The 19,406-nt window shown below is 44.9% G+C and overlaps 2 protein-coding genes across 6 annotated transcripts in view; both read right to left on the bottom strand.

Annotated features, from left to right (window-relative positions):
- The window catches only part of SYNJ2BP (synaptojanin 2 binding protein), a 106,457-nt gene extending 100,797 nt beyond the window's left edge, over positions 1-5,660 (bottom strand). For all 5 annotated transcript variants that reach the window (XR_011337537.1, XR_011337539.1, XR_011337538.1 and 2 more), the window contains exons 1-3: positions 5,523-5,660; positions 1,685-1,821; positions 103-198 (exon numbers count right to left, since the gene is read on the bottom strand). Coding sequence is in view for 2 of the 5 variants with exons in the window: in XM_069858314.1 (XP_069714415.1) it covers positions 103-198; positions 1,685-1,821; positions 5,523-5,598 (309 nt within the window). In the remaining 3 variants the exon portion in view is untranslated. The remainder of the gene's footprint in view (positions 1-102; positions 199-1,684; positions 1,822-5,522) is intronic.
- Positions 5,661-9,027: 3,367 nt separating this feature from the next.
- LOC138720666 (disintegrin and metalloproteinase domain-containing protein 20-like) lies at positions 9,028-12,279 on the bottom strand. Its single transcript, XM_069857016.1, has one exon. It carries the CDS (start codon positions 12,277-12,279, stop codon positions 10,123-10,125), a length of 2,157 nt encoding a protein of 718 aa, XP_069713117.1. The 3' UTR covers positions 9,028-10,122.
- Between the last annotated feature and the right edge of the window lie 7,127 nt (positions 12,280-19,406).

The following is a 19,406-nucleotide window of genomic DNA, read 5'->3' as shown; positions in this document are numbered from 1 at the left end:
CACAAAGCACCTAGAGATGCTATTTTTCTGCCTCATGAAACAGAGAGCTCTCAATCATAGAAACTGAGCCAGAAATAATCCTAAGAAACCAGTAAAACATACCCTGCGCTGAATTTTCAGAGACACGTTACAGCCTGCATTCCTGAACAGTTCCACAGCATCTTTGTGCCGCAAATCCTTCAAGTTTCTGCCATTCACCTAGCAAAAAAAGGAAAAGAAGAATCAGCTGCTTAAGGGCAAAAAGCATAGGAAGGATACGAGACAAATCTTCCTGTGTCACAAAATTCTGCATTTCAGGAATGTTACTGTAGTCCATGAGATACATGTTCATCCATTCATGTTATAGACACATTTTTATGTTGAGAGATAATACGAGAAACTCAAAAACCAGAAGAACTGAAAGAAACTACTTAGACGCAAAATCAGAATGTAAGAAGACAGTTGCGTCAACAGCAGCTTCTTATGCTGTTGCTGTACTGGAAACAAATCAAAGGTGTACTTCTGCCAGCTAATAAAACTAAAGGAGCAGCTACAGCAACATTACTATGAACATCTTTCCTACTTCGTTAACTCTATTGGTCTACCTTTGAAATCTTTCTGTTGGAAACTGTCTTGTAAACATACATTTAAAAGCATATTGATGTAACAAAACAAAATAAGACTTGCATGCATACTGGCATCTACGTGAAAGTTATAACTTCTTAGTTTAAAATATTTTCTCATGGCAGAAGGTTTTATAACCTACTTTATTTCATTCACTAACTAATGATATTCATCCTAATTTATCTGTTTCATCCCCACTGCCCCTAATTGAATCCCCTACAACCACATCTAGTGCCTCCCTTTTCTTGATACTTAGACTCCCCAAACTCAAGTACATTAATATTACACTGTCAAGAAAAGCTACAATAACATTCTACAGTTTAATATGATTTACTGGATCAATAACAGGCTCCAACTAGTAGGAGGCACTCTGTTTACAGAGGGTAAGATGATTACATGTGGAACATAACAAGCAACTATAAAATAAAAATAAAGAATATTCAAAGATCACATATCACACTAGGAGAGGCTACTTCTTCATTCATCACTTTCCAAAGCACATTATCTTGTATGATTGCCAACTGTCTGAAGAAACAGGGGGATTGAACCTCTGTCACTTTAAAACACTCTTCTAAGAAAAGGAGAAGCAGTCTGTATTATTCCTGATGAGCTGCAATGAAGTTTTACAGCTGAGTTTTATAGTCTAAAAATTCACCTGAGCAAAAGGATCAGTCATTGCTAACTACCAATCAAAAAATGGAAACTTAGGACATTGAAGACCGATACCTTTTTTTCACGTGTGTAAGTGACGATCTGCTGTGAGCAAGAGATGGTCTGATAGGTTCTAAAAACTTAGGGATTAAGTCACAGAGGAAATACAAATGCAGCACCAAGGAACGCTCCAGAGAACAAATCAAGAAGGCAGAAGAGATAGGCCTGTGTGTAGAGGCATCCACCTCCCTAAGGCTCAAGCTGTCCCCAGACCCCAAGGTAGCTCTTTCACGGAGCTTCCTCAACATCATCTAATTGCATTAATCACATCCTTCCCCTCTGTGTACTGTGATGGCAAACCTGCATCTCATAGCACATCACTTATCACAGCACTTCAAGAACACACGGGGCGACAGAAGAAAGAGCTTACCGCTAAAATTTTATCTCCTTCTTGTAACCGGCCATCAAGGTAAGCTGCCCCATCCTTTTTGATCCGGCTGACATAGATGCCGTTGTCATTGGAAATGTACTGCTGATCTGTCCCACCAACAATGTTGAAGCCCAGCCCTAAGGTAAGCCAAAGAGAAAACTAATGAGAAAAAGCTCAAAGCTTCAGGCATTACTGTTGTTGCTGGGGGCTGTACCCTCCCATGTTGTCATGTTTTCTCCACAATACTGAAATTCACATCTTACATATCTGCATGATCCTTCCCAACCATCACTGTCTAGAAAAGTTATTCTCATTAAACTCTTTTTGAAAACAGAGGAGAGACCCTGAATGCGTGTGAGCCCTTATGCTTCATTCCATAAAGCACCCATGAGCTGTTTTCAGGTGGGTATTGGGGAATAACTGAGGGACATGTCATTGTTTCTGAGATGCCGATTCGGCCCTTAGCAGGAACACAACTCTTCAGCACTGCATGAAAGGAAAGGAAAGCATTCTGTATTTCATAAAAGGCCATAGTAAATCATAACCTTTGAGCAACAAGAGATCATGACTGACAAGCATTTCATGAGTGGAAAAACAGAGTTAGGAAAGGCAAGGAGCATTAGACCCTGTCTAGAGATGAGGAAACAGGCAAGAGGAGCTGTGCTAGCAGCTCAAGGGCACCTAGAGCTTGGAAGGTTCCCCTTCCACAGCAAAGGGGCTGGAACTGGCGTTCTTTACCTCCAAGAATAAGACTTTACATGCAGCCACTTCAAATTGCATGTAGTCACTCTGTTCTGTTTCAGGAGTTCAAAACATGACAGGAAATAAAGACAAAGGTCTCAGATTTAAAGCAAAACAAAAAGCAATACTCATACAAGTTATCCAAAGCCTATTGTCAGGAAGTGCGGAAGGCAAATTCTCCCCATGTTTAGCCAGGCTGATTTATTTACTTTCTCTTTCTTTATTACTTTCTCTTGAAGCAGAGAGTAAAAGCTTTGAGAAGAAGCACTGAAAATGAAAGTAAAACAATTTCTTGCCTGCTGGGAAGCAGTATTTTATATCAGTCATAGGAGATCAAAGGATGTACAAGATGAGCAATGCTATTTTAAGTATGCATCTACAGCTGGGAAGAAATACCAACAGCAATCTTGCCACACCTTCCCTGCCCCCCCTGCTTCCTGCAGCTTCAGACAAACAAGGAAGATGTAAGTGGCAGCAAACTGAACAAACGCTGACATTTCAGCTATACTAATATCTATTCCAAGAAGGGGCAGTCGTGCAGAGTAACACACCCTTTGATGGGAATCAAAAAAATTAAAAAGTAAAAAACCCACAAAACTAAAAATCATTTGTCGTGAAGCCATTAACATGGGAACAGGGGGAATCAATACTACAGAAAGCGTAAGGTTTAATCAACATCTTTTCAAAAATAAAAAAACCAGAAAACGTAATCAGAATTTTGAAGTACACTGATTTTCTGTTACAGATACAAAAATCCCTAAATATGTCGGGGGGGGGGGGGGGGGTGTACATACAAAAGCATACATTTTGCCAGTTTTCACCCACAACTGGAAAAACAATTTAAAACTCACAGCTTTCATCAGCAAAGGCAACATGAGACAGGAGCAGATCTTCATGACAAGAAGTGGTAGTATTTCATGCTAGACCAAGTTAAGTATTCACAGGGCTTTTCCCTGTGTCTTTCCTTTCCAGCACTTAAAAGTTGCACTCTGGCTAAAAGTATCTTCCCTATCATTCCTTGAGCTCTCTACTATTCCCCCTTTCCAGCTCATGGGGTCGTAGAAAGAGACAGCACAACTGGGAGAAAAGGGGCAAAGGGAAGAAGAGAGCACATGGCACTGTCTTTAAAAGCAGGCTCTGGGTTAAACTTCTGGTGCTCCCTGAGGCTGCAGACCTCCCTATGCCTCATCAATCCCTTTAAACATAAAAATTCCCTCAAAAATACAATTTAAAAAGATCATGATTAGCAAACTCAGGAAAAGAGAGACTGAACAACGCTTAACAAACCAATTTAGTCATTTAGGTTTCCATAAAACCAGGTTTTTCTGCCTGATTTCAGTCTAGTACTTCAGAAGGAAATTTGAAAAAGAGAAGACACATACACACAGTGTTGTGCCACTGTAAATATGTTCACCTCCTCAGCAAACTTTTGCCAGAGATGTTTAGCATCAGACCTATCTTAAAAAGTTGCAGTCAAAACTCTGTTTAGAAAGATTACAGGATTACACTGTACTCTTTACAGCTAGCACTATTTCATTCCTTCCACAGAAATTATAATAATCCTCATGGTAAATGCGTCAAGGTCATCAGGAGCTATATTGTAGGACCTTTAAATCAACTGACATAGTTAGAAAACTAAATCTAAAAATACACAGCCCATCTTAATGACTGAACACTCACTGCTGGTGGTGATGAGATTTAAACTGCCATTCGATACCCCTCAACTCTGCTCTCCAGCATCCCCTTCCATTTCCCTCAAAATTTTAGGTTCCGAAATCATAGAATCATAGAATAGTTTGGGTTGGAAGGGACCTTAAAGATCATCTAGTTCCAATGCCCCTGCCACGGGCAGGGACACCTTCCAGCAGATCAGGCTCACAAAGCCCCATCCAACTTGGCCTTAAAAACCTCCAGGGATGGGTCAGTCACAACCTCCTCTCCAGTGTCTCATCACTCATAGTGAAGAAATTCTTCCTTACATCTACTCTAAATCTGCCCCTCTTCAATTTGTACCCATTGCCCCTCGTCCTGTCACTACAAGCCTTTGTTAAAAGTCCCTCCCAGCTTTCCTGTAGCCCCTTACAGGTACTCTGACGGTGATATGTGGAAAACATATAGAAACAGCTTTCCCATCAGGAACAGGTTCATTTAGGCAATACTTTTGCCTGACAAGCATGGCTCTGCAGCTCGAGCTCATGGCTGCACTGGTGGGTCTGTGCACCTTTCCGACCAGCAGGCCCTCCGGCAGGCAGGCAGGGGAGGCAAGGAGGCAGCCTGTGGGCTCACGCTTTGGGTTGGGATTGCTGGCACGGGGATCAGGATCATTACCATGGGGGAACTACCCCCACCCCGGGTTAAAGAAAACAGGACAGAGACCAAGGAGTCGGGTGCAGCGGCCCGTGGCTGGCTGGCAGCCATGCAGGCCACGCTTGACAATCGCAGAATCACAGAATAGTTTGGGTTGGAAGAGGCATTAAAGATCATCTAGGTCCAAACCCCCTGCCATGGGCAGGGACACCTCCCACTAGACCAGGCTGCACAAGGCTCTGTCCAGCCTGGCCTTGAACACCTCCAGGGATGGGGCAGCCACAGCTTCCCTGGGCAACCTGTGCCAGTGCCTCACCACTCTCATGGTGAAGAAATTCTTCCTTATGTCTAGTCTAAATCTGCCCCTCTCCAGTTTATAGCCATTGCCCCTCGCCCTGTTACTGTAAGGCTTTGTGAAAAGTCCCTCCCAGCTTTCCTGTAGCCCCTTCAGGTACTGGAAGGTCGCTGTAAGATCTCCTCGGACCCTTCTCTTCTCCAGGCTGAACAACCCGTATCACTCCGTGTCTTTGTGAACAGCCCCTCCCCAGCTTTCCTGCAGCCCCCTTCCGGCGCTGGGAGGTTTCTTTCCTGCTCGCTTTGAGGGCTGGCGCCCCCAAGCCCAGCTCTGGTCCCGAAGCCTGCCCTGCGCTTCTTCGGAGGCAGGATTTGGCTCCGCAGCCGCGCGGACGGGGCGCACGAGGATCCCCGCGCCCGGACGACGACGAAGCCCGACCCCTCGCCCCGCGAGGGAAAGGGGTTTGGGGGGGTGTCCCGGCGGCCACTGCCTTACCTGAGGGCCTGCGGGTGAGCCTGATCACCTCCTCGGACACGGAGCCGCCGCCGCTGCCCGCCGCGCCCCCTTTCATGCTGCGGCCCTGGGCGCGCTCGGCTGCCCCGGCGCCGCCGCACGCGTCTTCCGCCGCGGGGGATGCTGGGAGTTGTAGTCCCCGTTGGGGGAGGCGGGTGCTGAGCAGGCAGCCTGGTCTGGCGGCAGGTGGCCCTGCCCCTCGCAGGGGGGTTGGAACGGGAGGGTCAGGACAGGCTGAGAGGGTTAGGGTTGTTCAGCCTGGAGAAGAGAAGGCTCCGAGGAGACCTTACAGCGACCTTCCAGTACCTGAAGGGGGCCTACAAGAAACCTGGGGAGGGACTATTCATAAAGGTCTGTGGTGATAGGACGAGGGGGAACAGGTATAAACTGGAGAGGGGCAGATATAGGCTTGATATAAGGAAGAATTTATTCACTATGAAAGTGGTGAGACACTGGAACAGGTTGCCCAGGGAAGCTGTGGCTGCCCCATCCCTGGAGGTGTTCAAGGCCAGGTTGGATGGGGCCTTCGGCAGCCTGGTCTAGTGAGAGGTGTCCTTGCCCGTGGCAGGGGAGTTGGACCTAGATGATCTTTAATGCCCCTTCCAACCCAAAATATTCTATGGTGGGCAGAAGGGGGAAAACAGTGCAGGTAGACAGGTAGCACAGAGCATCCATGCCAGCTCCTGGTTATCTTGTGGTGTGATACAGCCACAGGCTTGAATTCAGAACCACAAATAGCACAGAATCACTGTGCTGACCACAGCCACTGGGAATATAAGAACTTAACCATGTCCTGTATGAGGCGTTCAATTTGAGGATTTGGAAAATTTTTCTCAAAACACTACAGAACAGATAATTATGAAATAGTAAAAGGCAAAGGAGTTCAACTTTACATCTAACATAGGAGCCACATGAACCTGGGACTCCTCAGGAAGTTCTTGAATGAATAGAATATTGAGAAAAAGATAGCAAGGCAAACTTTATCCCTGTTTATTTCCTTACTGAACCATTATCTATTTCAGCACATGCTGCAAGTGTGGCAATACAGTGACAATGGGAAACTTGGAACACTTAGGACAGCCACATACTGCAAGAACTTCTCTGATGAATATGAGGACCGTGTGCTCTGGTCCAATTGGTTTGTTCGGTACCGAATTGGTACCGATTGGTTTGTTCTGTATTGCAGTGTAAATAACAAATATTTTTTAATGTGTTCGTTCCAAGATCATCTGCACATTTTGATTCCTGAATTTAATAGGGAGAGGCAGCTTGGGTGCTGGATCACTTAGAGGAAGAGTGCACCACATGCCTTAATACTACAAAATTAATGCTTAATGTTAAACTGAGTGCTCTAACATCTGCCTCTGATATGGGAGACAGGCATTCAAGGCCCAATTACACCTGCAATGATAAGCAGAACCATAACTTGTCTGTGAAAGGAGGACTTCTGAAACCATTAAGCACAGCATTCAGTTTCACATCTGTTTCAGTCTAGTTCCAATAGTTATGTTGTCCTGGATATCTTTATTTTTTGCCAATTATTAAGAACACTGGAAAGCAAAACTTGCACAATGGCCATCAATTATTTTTCCTCCAAACTCAGGTTCTGCTTAAACAGTACTTGGCAAACTCCTTGAAGATACATACTGTTCCTTAGCAGCAGTTTTACTGTATTTTAGAGATGACAGCCTTGTCTTAGAACAAAAACAATTCTATCTTGAACTGCAATATTAATAGGGATTTATTTAAGTCTTGTTTAGCCAGGAAGAGGTTTCAAACAAGAAACATTGGTAAAACATGGTTGTAACTTACTCCTAAGCAGTTCCAGGCTTCACCCACCACTACTGGCCTGCCCTGTGTTAACAGCTACCTAAGACTTAATACCTTGCTGCACCGACACTGACCATTTCATATTTCTTCACTCAGACACTTCACTCCATCAGTGCTTCACATACTAAACCGACCCACATCTCTTGGGAGACGGTGCAGCAGCATTTGCAGGCTGCCTCTTCCATTTTCAAGTGACACACACATCAGCAAATTTCTCACATCCATTTAAAACATCAAAAAAGGCAAAGTGGAGAAACCATAAAGATTAGAGTAGTGGGACATTTTAAGAAACCACCGGAGATATCAAGTTATTAATTGCTATGGTGGAATCAGAAACAACAGTATTAATCAAGGAAAAAACCTTAGCAAAGGAGCTGATGTATTTTATAAAACATAGACTGTTTTGGGAGGATGCATGTTTGTCTTGCTCACATGGCCTAAGCAGAAACAGAAGAAAAATGCAGAGAAATACTCCTGTCCGAGGCTTGCTGAAAGCTTCCTCCCAGTAAACAGTCATGGGTTTTTAGATCAATCTTTAAGCACGGAGAAGAATTTAAACCACCACATTTTGGTGCTGTCTCTTCCACAACTGCATTTACAAGTAAGCTTGCTAGCCTAAGTTGTCTTCCTTTACCCCTCTATCTCTTCAGTATGTAGGTCTCTAAACAAGAATTCTCTGACTCAAAGTGTTTCTCTGCTCTCAGCATAGATCTATACATAGCAGTTTATGGTATACTATCAATTGACAACAGCAGGCCATGAAGGTGGTAGCCTGACACTTCTGCCACTGATGTGTATGTATTTAAAAAGCAAAGTAACAGCCTGCCAGTACTTACCAGTTGTGCATAGCTAGTTAGAAGGCGCTGGGTGTAGAGCCTGTGTTACTTTTCATCTTCATCTGTCACCTAATCTTCCTCCCCCTTGTTTGTCACATACCCCTTGCTGCTCACACCCAAATTAGAATTCTTATTTCTCTGAGGAAAATAAAAGCACCATCACCACCCTCATAAAAAAAAAAAAAAGGGTGTTATTTCGAGGGCCAGTTATCTTGTCTTTTGACATAAGCACGGCATTAAGGTTTCTTAATGTTATCAAAACCATCCATGTTGTATTGAGACAATAAGTGTAGCCTGCGGAACAAACAATGTGTTACCTCATTTCCCCAGACACAGATAGATAAGAATTTAAGGACCCATTTGGTTTAGACAGAAAGCTATGAAGAACTGTGAAGCACATCTTTTGTATTTTGCATCCAATCATAATGTAAGCAACATTTTTGGATGCAGAACACAATTATTTAAAAAAAAAGTGCAGGAAAATGTGTAGTCTGAAACTGTAAACAACATAACTGGGAGGCAGCAAGAGTTTACCTTCATCATTTGTAGAGACACTAACATCTTTCTTCCCAAACATTGGAAGGTATTTACCTGCCTTTATATAGAATGTTTGCTAAAACTGTGGTCTTTGCTTTCTGAATACAAATAATTTTTCTGGTAGTAGACAGGTGCATTATAGCCTTTAATCCAGAAAATCCTTTAAAAAAATCTTTTCACTGTAAATCTGGACTACAGACTCCCCTTTATGCTGATCTGCTTGAAGGATCTAGTCACTGATATAATGTAAAAAAAATAAAACTTATGGAATGGTATTTCCACAACTCTCGTATTTTTTCCTCAGTTAGACACATTTTATGTCCTATTAAAAAATGCAACATATGAAGTTTCTTCCTGTGTGGCACTCAGTAGAGCTGAAAGGACACATTCAGTAATAGCTTAAGAAGAAATCACACAGCAAACCAAAAGAAACCCCCTGACATAGTCAGATAAAACATCTATAAAATATTGCAAGAACTCTGGGTGGAGGAGGCTTGTAGAATAGTTCCAAGTACTTTAGAAATCCAGTTAACTTGTGCAACCTCACAGACAGCTCACAGCTCCTCTTAGCGATGGTAAAATACATAGTACTTCTCAGAAGAACACAGCAGTCAAGACACTGGAAATTTTCCAGAAAAGAAAGCCAATTTGTTCTTCTGGAATGTCAGGTTTGGTGTCACTACACTTTTGTTGTATATCTGATGGTTCAGAAACGTAATGGCATGTTCTGGATAATACTTCTCTACTGTCTCACAAAATGAAGACCCTGTTCCCCATGCTTTACCTCCCTCCTGAAGGGCTACCCCCCAAAAACAATTGGAAGAGCTTGTAACACAGACACCTGCATCTCACTGCAATACCCATTTCTTGCCTGCCTGCATGTCACAGATGTGAAATAAAGACTGCAAGACAAATTTTCTTCTCTTTGCTTTTTAATGAATGACAGAAGCAACATGTTCTCAAAAACCTCTATCCCTGAACTGGAGAAAGCATTAGATGAAGGAGTAAATTAGAGCAAGTAATTTAAGAAGTTTACATTTGTAAACTGTTGATATGAAGCCTAAAAGCTATACCTATAGTTTGTCTAACTAGTTCAGTTAAAGAGCTCAAAGTTCAAAGAAAAAAAAAAGAACAGCATGCCTTACTGCCTGCATTTCTTAACCTAAAATAAAAAAGGTAATATTCACTCTGCATTTAAAGTTATTACAAGAGTTTAGAACTATTCAGAATGTGCTGAATGTTATTTTCATGAGTTACCAGTTTGCTGCGCTCAAGGAGATTTCCCCAGGAGCATCCAAAGCTGCTGTTTATTGGTCTGGCAAATGCTTTGTGGTGGATCTTTAGGAACTGCTGGCAATTCCACTGTGTGAAAAAAAATACTACCTTCTGTGGCACTGGGCCATTTTCTTCCTAAGCCATCTCACTATCTCCCGTTTATAACATATGTATACTAAGAGACAGAGAGCAATAAGACCAAGTACTGTTACTTCCAGTTTTTCTCTCTGAAAAATATTTCTGTCTGGAGGTAGTCCACTGTCAATGCTTCCTCCAAATCCTTCCTGTTCACAATACGGAGGAGCCCAGCCATAACTGCAGTGACAGTTTTGATGATTGTTACACACTCCTCTGTCATGACACATCGTCACATTACAGTCATGTTTCAGCAGTGATAGGCTGGTACATGTCCTGTTGATGCAAAGCTTATCTTTACCACATGGTGTGCCATCTTCCACAGCTCCTATGTCAGCTATTGGCATCCCTGCGTGATAGTCAAGACCCCAACACATTTTATCTCCAACAGGGGTCTGGAGTAGTGTTACGTGATTCGGCAGGACAGGCAATTTGTTTATGTTTTCACACTGGATCCTCCCACATAAGATATTTTCAATACTGCATTTTGTAAAACGGATATTGTTACGAATACCACAATTCCCAAACCGGTCACCTCGAGTATTCACTGCTCTAAAGCAATCTAAAGGAGCAGCTCTGGCATGTTGGTCAAAGAGATGCTGGCACTGTTTAGTGTGGGAAGAACATTTTCCTTGATAGCAATAAGCATCATCTTTGCAAGGGGTTCCATCTTGTATGTACACATCTGGTGGGCACTGAGGGGAAATCCCATTGCAATACTCTGGCAGGTCACACTTGCCAGTACTCGCTCTGCAGAGTGTTCCAGCTGGAAGAAACTTACAGTTCTTGCAGCATTTTCCAGAAGCGCAGACTGAACGTGCAGTAAACCTACAGTTCTGCTGACAACAAGGATCTTTTCGGCAGTTTGATTCTGAACCACAGTCACACTGCTCTCCATTTTCTACTATCTTATTCCCACAGTATTCACGCTTCATGGTGTAAAAAGTACCAGGTTCTGGTGGCTGACGAATGCAGCTGGCACCCTGACTAAGCAGATCAAAGTAGCCTTTGTAACTGCAGTCACTGAATGAATCTGTTTCAACATAGCGTTCAGCCATAATGCATTTTTTCTGTCTGCATCTACAGCCTGGTTCATCATGGTGCATTCCAAGATTATGGCCCAGCTCGTGAGCAAATGTGTTAGCAAATGAGGACAACTTTCTATCACCGAAGGAAGCAACTCCTGATGACCACTGGTTGTCACATACAGACCCCAGAAATCCCAATCCCAGGGTCCTTCCAAAGTCCTTATATACAAACAAGTGAGCAATATCGTGGCGCATCCGTGGAGACAGCTCTGCCTTCCGCCACCTGTTAAAGGCTGACAGGGTCTGGCTGACAGAGTTTGTAATGTTTATAAAGTTGTTTTTTGTCCAGATCTCCAATCCCACAAGAAACAGATGAACAGAAAGCTGTTTGTACAGAGAGTCCCCAACGTTGATGACTTCCAGGACTCGCCTCAAGACTTCAGATTCATTGCTGCCCCACTTCACAAACCCCACGTTGTCCACGACCACTACTATCTTCACATACATGGTGTGCGTCCACCAGTCCTTCAGCATCTCCTCCTCGTCTCCCTGGCGGTGCTTGAGAGACCACAGCACCTCCTCGTGGTGCCGCAGTACCCCTGGGGTCAGCTGGCAGGTGGGACCTGTGTGGTCGCTGGCCTCCTCCAAGCGGTAGAGGAGGTGATGGAAGGCTGGATCGTCAGGGACGGGCTCGATCTCGTAGGTGCCATCCTCAACCCACAGCACACCACGGAGGCCACCGCCACAGGTGCTGAGGGCCACCAGGGAGCCAGGGCTCCCCTTCACCTCGCCCTGGTAGAAGCAGTTGTCCCACATGAAGGCGTTCTCCTCCCTGCGAGCTCCGTCCTTGCCGTAGGTGACCAAGGCGAAGGGGTGGGTGGCCAAGCCGTGCTCGGGCCGCAGCTGCAGCACCCGCGGCCGCCCCGCCACCTCCACCCAGTAGGACAAGAACAGGGGCTCGGTGCCCGCGCGGGGGCTCAGCTGCTGCGGCAACGTCTCCCACATGCCGGTGATGCGCAGCCCCCCGAATGGGTCCCCCCGGGCGGCAGGACACCCCGCCGGCACCAGCAGCAGCAGCAGCACCAGCAGCGTCCCCATGGCCGTTGCCCGGCACCCCGCTTTGAGGGGAGATGGAGCCCCCAACGGCCCTCCAATTGCACCAGCGGGGGGGGGGGGGGGGGGGGGGGGCGGGGGCAGCATCACAGCCCCTTCTGCCTCCCCCATAGAGTATCTCAAGTTAGAAGGGACCCATGAGCCCCAGAGTCCAACACTCTGCTCTTTGCAGGAGTGTAACTGTACATAACTGTAAAAGATTTCAGTAAACGTGGAAACGGGCCACATTTTGGAGGGCTGCAAGGGTGCTTTCAGACATCTGTCCTCTGCTCTTTGAGGCTCTTGTGGGGAGGAACAAATATATTAGCCCACCACAAACATGTTCCTTGCCTTTTACAAGCTTCCAATTAATTGAGGGTTCTCCTTCTGAGCAGGCACAGCGAGGAGAGGCCCCAGCTCAGTTTCACACTTCTCGTCATAGATGTTTGCGTTGAGCAAAGGGATCATTTGGTTAGACCACAAGGGGGAAAATCTGCTTTAATAGCTCAAAGGCTGCCTTTTGCTTCTCTCACTTTTTTGTTAAAGGATAATTTGTGAGTGTAGAGCAGGAATATACTACTTCAGCTCAAAAGAATATCTGGAAAAGCTTAGAGTCCGAAATGAAAAAGTACAGAAAACCTAGTCTCCTAGCTGGTCACTAGAACCTCACATGCCTAGGTGCCCTTTCTTAGCAGGTACCTTGCTAAAGCTACTACAGCTATACACACACACCCAGGAAAAAGGTAGAACCAGAGAGGAATTCACTTCCACTATGTTTGGTAACACAGAAGCAAATTAATAGCATTAAGTATAAAATCATGAAGCCTATCTCTACGCCACAGCTGCTACACCCCTACAGCAACGTGTCTTATTTACAGACATCACTGATGCAACAGCGGTTTTCCCCATATAATGGCCTTTCTAAAAGTATGTGTCTGCAGAGCACTGGGAAGTGAGAGCTTACAGGCACAACTACCGCTTGGCTGCCACCCGTTTTAGGGAGCAGCTCCATCAAGGCACAGCTGTAAGACAGGGATCTGGACTGTGGAAAGACAGGATGTCCTGCGCAGCACAGCTACGCATGTTGGTTTTTTGGCACATAGTGCTGTGATTAGGCCCAGCCGCAACTGTTACCTTTTAGGAACTGTTCACAACTTTCTTTTCAGTAATGAAAGCATTTCTGGGATGAAATCCAACCTACTATGCTTGTCTTTCTCAGCTGCAGGTGTACCCTCCAGCCACCCCATCTCTGTCTCAGGGATCCTGCTTTTCAGCAACAACTTCAGGGTGCCAACCATCACTCTGGCACAGACAGCACCGCTTAACATTTCAAACTGTCTGAGGCAGGCACCACCCTGCAGGAAGCTGAGCAGTGAGAGAAGCAGCTGGCAGAGTGCACAGAGCCTGACACTGCTGCCTCATGCCCCGGGGTCCAGGGTGGGCTGGTACCCTGAGCTGGGCGCGTGCCAGGCCTAACCAACAGCTGCCGAGGTTACCAACATTTGTCCAAAGGGGCTTCAGATTGTGTGAAGAAGCACCTTGCTCTTTCTTAGCGAGTGCCACCAGCATTATTAGTGTACCCCTTGTCATACAGTTCCTCAGACTAAAGGAACGAAAACAGCAGGATGCCTGTTTCTATCAGGAACTTTCTAGAAATCCATAACTGTATACTGTTTGAAATTTATTAGTTTGACCTAGAAGTGAACAAATTTGTGACCTGTGTTAGCCTTAGATTTATTATAAGTTTTAAATTTAAAATTACGAAAACTATTTTCCGTGAAGTCTTTTCTGTGCAGTTGTTGAATAATTATCCACAACTTTTCAAGTATAAGTAAGTCTTGCATTCCAGGGCTGTAAATTATGACAGATTACATCTTTTGGAATAGACATAATTCAGACCACAATAACAGAAAAATCCTGTTGCTAAATCTGTGTGTGCAGTGTCTGTAGCACTGTTTTTAAATGCGTATTTCTGCTGTGTGACCACTCCTTAAGTTACAGAAAAACCTTACTAAATTACTCTGTCAGTTTGCTAGACATATCTTACCTCCCTGCTCCCTTAGAAGTTGCCTACTATTTTCCTTCTCTTTTAATATAAATGTTACTATATGGTCAGGAAAATACCCTGACTCCACTGTTGAACTCATGACAGGTTATCCATGGGGAAAAGCGTCAATATAAGTTTGCCACACCGTGTTGAGCACCTAAGCAAGCCCTTCAGCATTGAGTTTACACAAAAAAGGGATTACACTGTTGTGTTCAGGTTACCACAGCCTTGTACTTCTGTCCTATAATCAGATAAAGATCAAAGGGGAGAGAGGGAAGAGTCCCCTTACATGACAATTAAGAAGTTGGGAAAAAAAAAATCACCGACCTTACAGCAGACCAGTGAAAAAATACCACAACAATCCATAACTACTTCAACTGCAGAAACATTTCTTTGATAAGCGTAACTGTCTCTCTCATGACTTATCAGTGTTTTTCAAATTTTTTTCAATCCTGTAGCCCCCTAAAATTTCCACTAAAGGTGTAAGCTCCTATGGAATTGAATACTACTGCAGGAAGTCTAATTTTTTCACTTACCTTCTGTCAAGTCTTTAGGACCAGGTCACAGACCCCCAGCAGCCTTGTGGACCACAGGTTGAAATCCACTGTCTTAGCAGAAAGAAATTAAGCCTTCTGATTGCTGCGAGAGCAGTAATGCATCATAACTCATCCCACTGCGAAAATATCTCTCCACCAGCCACCCATCTCTGACCCACAGTGGCTACAGAAGGACGCTTGTCACATAAGCGACCATTTCTTTGTTCTGTGCATAACAGCATTTTTGCTGCAGCTGAGACACCATCAGCTTTACATAGTGAATTGACATAGCTAGATTGCACCTCTTCCAATAATTTGGCTGGATTTTTAAATACACATGTGTGTATATGCACACATATGCATACCTGTTCATGTGTATAGACATTTATATGTATTTTCAGGCCTTCAGGAGAAAGTTTCTAGTGAAGTTCTACGTTATTTGTAGCTCCTGCTACGCTGTGATTTAGACCAAGAAAAGCCCTTTTAAAGTCTAAATAGTTATTATCTAAGAGCAAAAGCAGAGCTAGCTCTCCTGTACAACTAAATCTCTCCTTTATGCAAAAGAAGGCGATACACAGTAGAAATTTCCAAACTGCTTGCTTTCATTTATGCACTTTACAAATTCTGAAAGTGCTTTGAAGGACTTTAGACTTCAGTGTTCAGGCTCCAAACCAAGAGATGGTTCATAAATACCAGAAAGAAAATGCCTAGAATTCTTATACACCGAAAAACATTACTGACTAGAAGACAGCTGCTTAAGAGCTTTTGGGCAGTAAATTACTTGGAGCTTAACAATAATACCTGATATAACATCACTTGTGTAAGTTAATATCAAAGCTCGCTAAAAAATTAAAGCTCACTAATAAAATTATTTTAGAACATCTTGCCTGCAAGTAACAAGATCAGAAGATTTCAGTCCCTCACATGGCAAATCTTTAGCACTGAAGAACAGCTAATATGAAATCAACACACTGACTGGTAATATCCCATGCTGCTTTATAATATAATTCTCCCAGGAAAAGATAACTCGCCTCGAAGAGGCTTATCACATTCCCCTCTCAGTAGATTTAGATGCCAGCATTTTAGCTCAGATGGGATCAGACCAGAAGTCCATCTTCTTTAATGACCTCTGGCACCACCCAACATCAGATGTTTCTGCAGAAACCAAAACAGCTGTCAAGAGGTACAGATGTTGGAACAATCTGCCCTATCCAAGTTCTAAGGAACTAAAATCTTGGTCCTCTCAGTGGCTTCCTAGGAAAAAAATTCTCATGCTCAGTTTATTGCCCTTCTTCAAGCCCCTGTACTTTTTAGAATTCTTTTTCAGGCACCAAGCTGTTCAGCAGTGTTTATTTCACGTGAAGTCCAGTGACCGATAAAACACTTTGCTTAAACTACGTGTCCCAGAGTCCATTTCTTACTACAGCTATACCTGCCTTTATGAATAAGCAAGATGCCTTTCTTCTGCTAGTAATGTTAGATCTTTCCTTGGTGTAGAAGTACTTTTTCTCCCTGAAAGAAACCCACAAACCTATATCTTCTTTAGCGCAGTATAGTCATCTTTCTAAATTAAGCTTCCCCAAATGACATGCAGGTACTAAGTAATATCAGTAACTATAGAGAAATCCAGCTATTTTAATGGCTGTTTCCAAAGAGATTATTCTGGACATGAAGTCTTGCAAGGGCTGCTGAGGTTCCTCAACACTCATGCCACATTTCTAGAGATCCTCCTTTCCATCATGTTGAGGGTCTGGAGCGAGTCCACAGAAGAGCAACAAAGCTGGTAAAGGGGCTGGAGAACAAGTCTTACAAAGAGCAGCTGAGGGAGCTGGGGTTGTTTAGCCTGGAGAAGAGGAGGCTGAGGGGAGACCTCATTGCTCTCTGCAACTACCTGAAAGGAGGTTGTAGAGAGAAGGGAGCTGGCCTCTGCTCCCAAGTGACAGGTGACAGGACAATGGAGAATGGCCTCAAGCTGCACCAGGGGAGGTTCAGACTACATCAGAAAGAAATTTTTCACAGAAGGGATCATAGTGCACTGGCACAGGCTGCCCAGGGAGGTGGCTGAGTCACCATCCCTGGAGATATTCAAAAGACGGGTAGACGAGGTGCTCAGGGACATAGTTTAGGGGCAGATAGGAACGACTGGACTTGATGATCCAAGAGGTCTTCTCCAACTTGGTAATTCTATGATCATAGGGATGCATGAAGTGATGGTTTTGGTGCTTCTTGAGCTCCTTGCTTTCAGAGGAATTTCTTTAATACAAGAAACAAAGGCCCTTTGGTTCTAAGTTTATTTGCACCACCTTGTAATTATTTAATGCTGAATAATAAGCTCTGTCTTGTTTTGGACATCCCAGAGTAACTGCTTTCTATATCTTCACCTGATTCAAGAGTTCATACTAGTTTATTATCTGCTTCTATCAACTTTTAGAGAAACAGCTGTTCAAACTTGACCCCCATGATATGAAATGAAGCTAATACACACTTAAGTAAACCTATATGTAAATTTTAGGTCTGTATCTGCATCAACAGCAAATAGCTATTGGTTTATCTACATCTTTAATGGACAGTTTTGGATTACAGGACAAAAAGTACACGGGTCTTTCCATCATTCAATAGCTACCCAGTCAGAGTAATTTGTTACTGAAACTAGTAGTCACTGAAAAGTCTCTTAAAACCTCAAAATAAATTTGACACAGCTATCTAAGCATATCTTAGTGTTCCTTCCTATCCGCATTTTGCCTGTTAGGCACAGACCTTTTCCTTGCTTATTGCAGTTTAACGCGGAGAAGCCATTAACACTGCTTCTTCAGCAGCACCCGGCAGCAGGACGGTGAGTTCTGTGGTGGGGCGGACTTTTCGAGGCGGTGGGAGCTTCCCTGAGCCGGGAAAATCCCAGAAAAACCCAGGCGGGTGCGGGGGTCCTGACAGCCCCCACACGCTGGTCCCGCGCGGTGCCTGACGGGAGGGGGCGGTCCCGGCGGCCACCGCGGGAGATTTAAACAGTCCCCCTGGGAGCGGGGCAGTTGGAGCGGGCAGGGCGCAGAGAGAACCTAGAGACTAGACAGAAGACACCGAGGATTATGGTGGCCACCCGGCAGAAGATTAAAGCTGCACCGTGTGCTGCAGCAGGCAGGATGGATGCTGCCACCCAGACAGAGCCACAGTGGGGGCAGGCAGCTACCCAGACCCTGGGCTGCAGGCACTGTCCCCCTCCCACACCAGCTCGTGCCTCTGTTACTGGCTCCACTTGTGAAACCTGCGCTCGAGTGGGGGAACTCCTTCACATGGTGGAGGAGTTAAGGGAGGAGGTAAAGAGGCTGAGGACCATCAGGGAGTGTGAGAGGGAGACAGAACAGTGGAGCAGTGCCCTCTCACTAACTCAGCAGCCTGCTGGAGCTGGTGTGTCCAAACACCATCCACCTGCAGACTGCAAGGTTGGGGTTACAAGAGATGGGGAGTGGCAGCAAGTTCCTGCCAGATGAAAGAAACCTGCTCCCCTCACCCAGACACCAAAACCCCAGATCCCCCTGGTGAACAAGTACCAGGTGCTGCAGGTGGAATCCAACCTTGAGGATGAGGATGATGGCTCTCACAGCCTAGAATCCTTCCCTAAGCCACACCATCCTCAGAAAAAGATAAAAACATCCTCCATTAAGAAGAAGAGGAGGGTAATTGTTGTAGGGGACTCCCTCCTAAAAGGAACGGAGGGACCCATTTGCAGACCGAACCCACTCCACAGAGAGGTCTGCTGCTTACTGGGGGCATCAGTGAAGGAGGTAGCTAGAAAACTTCCTTCCCTGGTCCATGAGATAGACTACTATCCTCTGATAGTAGTCCAAACTGGTAACAATGATCTAGTAAACAAAAAGACCAAAACCATCAAGAATGACTTCAGGGCCATTGGGAAAATGATGGAGGGCTCTGGGGCACAACTAATATTCTGCTCCATCCCATGGCTAAATAGAGAGGAGCAGGAAGTCAGGAAGAAGAATTCAATTAATGCCTGGCTCCGAGCTTGGTATGAGGAGAGGAGCTTTGGCTTCTTTGATCATGGGGGCGGCTCACGCACCCCCAGGCTTTCTTGCTAAGGATGGGAAATGTGTGTCTCCTACGGGGACTAAAGCCCTTGCTAAAAACCTAGCTAAGCTCATAAATCGAGCTTTAAACTAGATGTGAAGGGGGAGGAGGTTGAGCCCAGGCTAGACAGGAATGAGCCTGGACATGGGGCAATGGTGATTCAGAGAGGGTGTGCTGGTGAGGACCACCAGTACCTCACCACACAGAAAGTGGGGGAGAACACACCTGAGGGTGCTAAGGGAGATACAGGCACTCTGGAGCTAGCTACTCCAGTTACCAGGCAATTGGGAATGAACTCTGTTCCCTCTAAGAGGGCTGAAGGCTTGGCAGCTCAGCTGAAGTGCATTTACACCAATGCATGCAGCATGGGGAATAAGAAGGAAGAGCTGGAAGCTGTCATAGGGCAAGGAGCCTATGATGTCATTGCCATCACGGAAATGTGGTGGGACGACTCATATAACTGGAGTGCA

This window comes from Phaenicophaeus curvirostris, chromosome 5 (genome assembly GCF_032191515.1).
Source record: "Phaenicophaeus curvirostris isolate KB17595 chromosome 5, BPBGC_Pcur_1.0, whole genome shotgun sequence".
NCBI lineage: Eukaryota > Metazoa > Chordata > Aves > Cuculiformes > Cuculidae > Phaenicophaeus > Phaenicophaeus curvirostris.
The sequence above is the reverse complement of the archived record's forward strand: the minus strand, read 5'-3'. Positions and strand labels throughout refer to the sequence as shown.